Source organism: Neophocaena asiaeorientalis, unplaced genomic scaffold (assembly GCF_003031525.2).
Source record: "Neophocaena asiaeorientalis asiaeorientalis breed wild unplaced genomic scaffold, Neophocaena_asiaeorientalis_V1.1 scaffold113, whole genome shotgun sequence".
Lineage (NCBI taxonomy): Eukaryota > Metazoa > Chordata > Mammalia > Artiodactyla > Phocoenidae > Neophocaena > Neophocaena asiaeorientalis.
The window spans coordinates 4,254,271-4,259,123 of NW_020172316.1; the positions used below are offsets into that span (position 1 = coordinate 4,254,271).

General features: G+C 35.4%; 1 protein-coding gene across 3 annotated transcripts in view; it reads left to right on the forward strand.

The window, feature by feature from the left end:
* Positions 1–4,853, forward strand: part of CERKL (CERK like autophagy regulator) — a 142,538-nt gene that overhangs the window by 43,406 nt on the left and 94,279 nt on the right. For all 3 annotated transcript variants that reach the window (XM_024766478.1, XM_024766483.1, XM_024766489.1), the window contains exon 2: positions 1,897–2,139. In XM_024766478.1, coding sequence (XP_024622246.1) covers positions 1,897–2,139 — 243 coding nt within the window. The remainder of the gene's footprint in view (positions 1–1,896; positions 2,140–4,853) is intronic.

The window sequence follows — 4,853 nt, forward strand, 5'->3', positions numbered from 1 at the left end:
TACAAATAACTCAGTTTTGTTCCTTTCTATGGCTGAGTAATATTCCATTGTATATATGTGCCACATCTTCTTTATCCATTCATCTGTTGATGGACACTTAGGTTGCTTCCATGTCCCACAATTGACAAAGGATTAATCTCCAAAACATACAAGCAACTCATGCAGCTCAATATCAAAAAAACAAACAACCCAATCCAAAAATGGGCAGAAGACCTAAATAGACATTTCTCCAAAGAAAATATACAGATTGCCAACAAACACATGAAAGAATGCTCAACATCATTAATCATTAGAGAAATGCAAATCAAAACTACAATGAGATATCATCTCACACCAGTCAGAATGGCCATCATCAAAAAATCTACAAACAGTAAATGCTGGAGAGGGTGGGGAGAAAAGGGAACCCTCTTGCACTGTTGGTGGGAATGTAAATTGATGCAGCCACTATGGAGAACAGTATGGAGATTCCTTAAGAAACTACAAATAGAACTACCATATGACCCAGCAATCCCACTACTGGGCATATACCCTGAGAAAACCATAATTCAAAAAGAGTCATGTACCAAAATGTTCATTGTAGCTCCAGTAAATATTCTTGAGCTTTGTTCTAGGATGTTAAGTTACTTGGAAACACTTGAAACCTTTTGAGGGTTGCTCTTAAGCTTTGTTAGGTGGAATCAGAGCAGCCTTTGGTCAGCTCACTAACGAGACAATACTTTTTTAAGTGCTCTCCCCAAAGTCCCACAAATTTCATTATTTTTCCACTTTGGCTGGTGGAAACACCTGTGTGATCTCTGAGTGTTGTTCTCTCTAATCCTTTGGGTAATTCTTTCCCTGGCCTCACACATATACAGATCCATGCTCAGCTGAAGATTCAGGGGGAAGATCTACAGAGTTCTCTTTCTGTGCAGCTCTCCTTTTTATAATAATTTTCCAAGTGAACTCTAAGTCATCTTGGCTTTCCTGGCTCCTCAGTCCTCCTCAACTCAGGGAGACAACCAGACTCCACCAGGGTTCCGCTCCCTGTGGCCTGGGATAGTCGGCTTGTAATCATATGGCTTCTTTGTTTTCCCTCTCTCAGGGATCACTGTCCTGTGCTACCTAATGTCCCATGTCTGAAACTGATGTTTCCTTTCTCTGGTGTGCTCTTTTAGTCGTTTCAGGCAGAAGGTAAAAGCATTCCCTGTGATTCCATGTGGGCCAGAGTGGAAGTTTTGAAAGTACTATTTTTAAAGTATAAAACACTTCTACTTTGAGAGTCAGTTGAAAAAGTCCGTTATCACAACAACAGGTGTTTTCTGACCTGTGTTTAAACATAACCAGTAAAATTTCATGCCACTATAAAATAAAGTCTGACTATAGTAAGATTCAGGTGGATCTTTCTTTTTAGAATAGCAGGCATAATGCTTTCTGCTCACAGTAATCTTGCTCTGTTTCCTTTTTGCATATGTGTTACTTTCCCTAGAATGTAAATTTTCTTTCCTTTACATGTTGCCTTCAGCAACCCGTCATAAACTCACTTCTGTTAGTGAACTCTCTTCTTTCCATTACTTTACTCTGTCGTTGTAAGTACCAGGAAGCCTCTTGCATGATACTAACTTATTATTGAAATGTTGCTTTGTTTATGTTCCTGAAATTCTTCATACATTGAATATTCTCAGATTCTGAATGTCCTAGGCCTTGTGTGGCAGGAACTCCCTTCCATTTCTTCTATTTATGGGAAAATAGACCCAATTTTTCTTTTTTTTTCCCCACCCATCTCATACAGGACTTGACATAAAGCATAATCAGTAAAATAACAGATGATAACGATTTTGTGGGTTTTCACTATTTATTATTCATACATATAAGATATAGACACAGTGGTTTTGATTAGAAAATTTAATTTCTTTTCAGGTGATTCCAAGTATAATTTTCTACATAAAGAAGAATTTATTGAACTCAAAGACATATTCTCTGTCAAACTGAAACGGCGTTATTCAGTTAAACAGCAGAGAAGTGGTACTTTATTAGGAATCACACTCTTCATATGTTTGAAAAAGGAACAAAATAAATTAAAGGATTCTACACTTGATCTTATTAATTTAAGTGAAGACCACTGTGACGTATGGTTTAGACAGTTCAAGAAAATTTTGGCAGGTAAGTACTCCTTGTGGAGATTTTTAATGAGTCTAGTGTCCTTGACAGGTTATTAATCTAAACATGACACTGTATTTATCAGTACAGTAACCCTTGATTATGTTGAGGTCATTTGCTTCTATTGTTAGTTAAGTGTTTTTATCATGAAACGTGTTGAATTTGGTCACATGCTTTTTCTACATCAATTGAAATAATCATGTGGCTTTTTCCTTTCATTCTATTAATGTGGTGTATTACATTGATTGATTTTCATATGTTGAACCATCCTTGCATTCCAGGAATAAATCCCACATGGTCATGGTATATAATTCTTTTAATATTTTACTGAATTTGGTTTGCTAGTATTTTGTTGAGGATTTTAACATTGATATTTGTGAGAGATGTTTGTGTGTAGTTTTATTTTCTGCTTTTATTATCTTTTTTTTTGACTTTGCTATCAAGGTGATGCTGACCTTATAGAATGACTTAGGAAGTAACTGTTGAATGACCGCTTCCTTAAAGAAACTGTGATAATCTGAAATAAAACAGTTCTTAAATATTTTTTTCACTTGTTATTTTTCTATTAATGTTTCTTTTGAGCTTATGTTAGAATTTGCTTTTCTTCCACGTACACATTGATGGCAAGTGCATATATGTACAGAATGGCTTGAGAATAACAGTTTTTTTTTAAATTGGAGTATAGTTGATTTACAATATTGTGTTAGTTTCAGGTGTACAGCAGTGTGATTTGGTTATAAATATATATGTGTGTGTGTGTGTGTATATGTGTATATATGTATATTCCTTTTTTCTCTTCTGTTACAGTTTATTACAAGATATTGAATATAGTTCCCTGTGTTATACAGTAAATTCTTGTTGTTTATCTGTTTTATATATGGTAGCGTGCATCTGGTAATCCCATACTCCCAATTTATCCCTCCCCCCCTTCCCCTTTGGTAACCATAAGTTTGTTTTCTATGTCTGTGAGTTTGGGTTTTTTAAATAAGTTCATCTGTACTATTTTTTAGATTCCACATAAAAGTGATATCATAATATTTATCTTTCTCTGTCTGACTTACTTCACTTAGTATGATAATCTCTACATACATGTTGCTGAAAATGGCATTATTTCATTCTTTTTTATGGCTGACTAATATTCCATTGTGTGTGTGTGTGTGTGTGTGTGTGTGTGTATCACATCTTCTTTATCCATTCATCTGTGGATGGACACTTAGGGTGCTTCCATGTCCTGGCTATTGTAAAAAGTGCCTCCATGAATATTGGGGTGCATGTATCTTTTTGAATTAAAGTTTTCATCTTTTCCAGATATATGCTCAGTAGTGTCAGACAGTAACTATTTTTAGTTTTTGTTTTTTTAGTTTTTTGAGGAACCTCCACACTGTTCTTCAGAGTGGCTGCACCAATTTACATTCCCACCAACAGTGCAAGAGGGTTCCCTTTTCTCCACATCCTCTCCAGCATTTATTATTTGTAGACTTTTTGATGATGGCCATTCTGACTGGTGTGAGGTGATACCTCATTGCAGTTTTGATTTGCCGTTCTCTAATAATTAGTGATGATGAGCATCTTTTCAGGTGCCTATTGTCCATCTGCATGTCTTCTTTGGAGAAATGTCTATTTAGGTCTTCTGTCCATTTTTGGATTGGGTTGTTTGTTTTTTGAAATTGAGCTGTATGAACTGTTTGTATATTTTGGAAATTAAGCCCTTGTCAGTCACATCATTTGCAATTCTCTCCCAGTCTATAGGTTGTCTTTTGTTTTTGTTTATGGTTTCCTTTGCTATACAAAAGCTTATAAGTTTGATTTATAGGTCCCATTTGTTTATTTTTGCTTTTATTTATATTGCCTTGGGAGACTGACCTAAGAAAACATCAGTGCTATTTATGTCAGAGAATGTTTTGCCTATGTTCTCTTCTAGGAGTTTTATGGTGTCATGTCTCATATTTAAGTCTTTAAGCCATTTGAGTTTATATTTTGTGTATGGTGTGAGGGAGTGTTCTAACTTCATTGATGTACACATGGCTGTCCAGTGAGGATAACAGTTTTTTGAAGATAATATTTAAATTGTCTATATTTCAGGGTAGATTTTTCTGAAGGTAATATCCAGAGAAAAGAGAGCATTTACTAGAATATTATCTCCTTTTGAATTCAGTTGTATCTAAAATTTCTGAATGGCACTTATATTTTACATTTTAAATAAAGTGCATGAACACAGATATAAAGCAAATTGGATTTCTAAAGGTATCTAGGTAAAGTATAATCAAACTGAGTTTTAGGACATTTTTCTTCTCATAAACTTGTAAGTCTTGCTTTCTTTTTTTTTTGTTTTTTGTTTTGGCCATTTCTTCCTGTTTGCCAGATTGATCAAGGTAGAGGCAGCTGGTGTAGTTGATGCACAGCTTGGGGTAAGATGACTCAGGACAGAGATGGGTGCCAGACAAAGAGCAGGCACATGGCGAGGTTAGAAATTTTCAGGCCAGGAATCATTGATCAAGAAGACTGAGGACCCAAGTTGGTCAAGGGCAGCCAACTGATACGATTTTATGCACAAAAGATGAGGTGAAGTGAAATATTAGAGCTAGGAGAACTGTTACTAAGTGGTCCCTTCAAGGAGACCTGATTGTTTTAAGAAGGCAGGAAACTACAGAGGCTGTAGTTTGGTTCATCTCTCTGGAAACATACAGGATATATATATATATATATGTATATATATA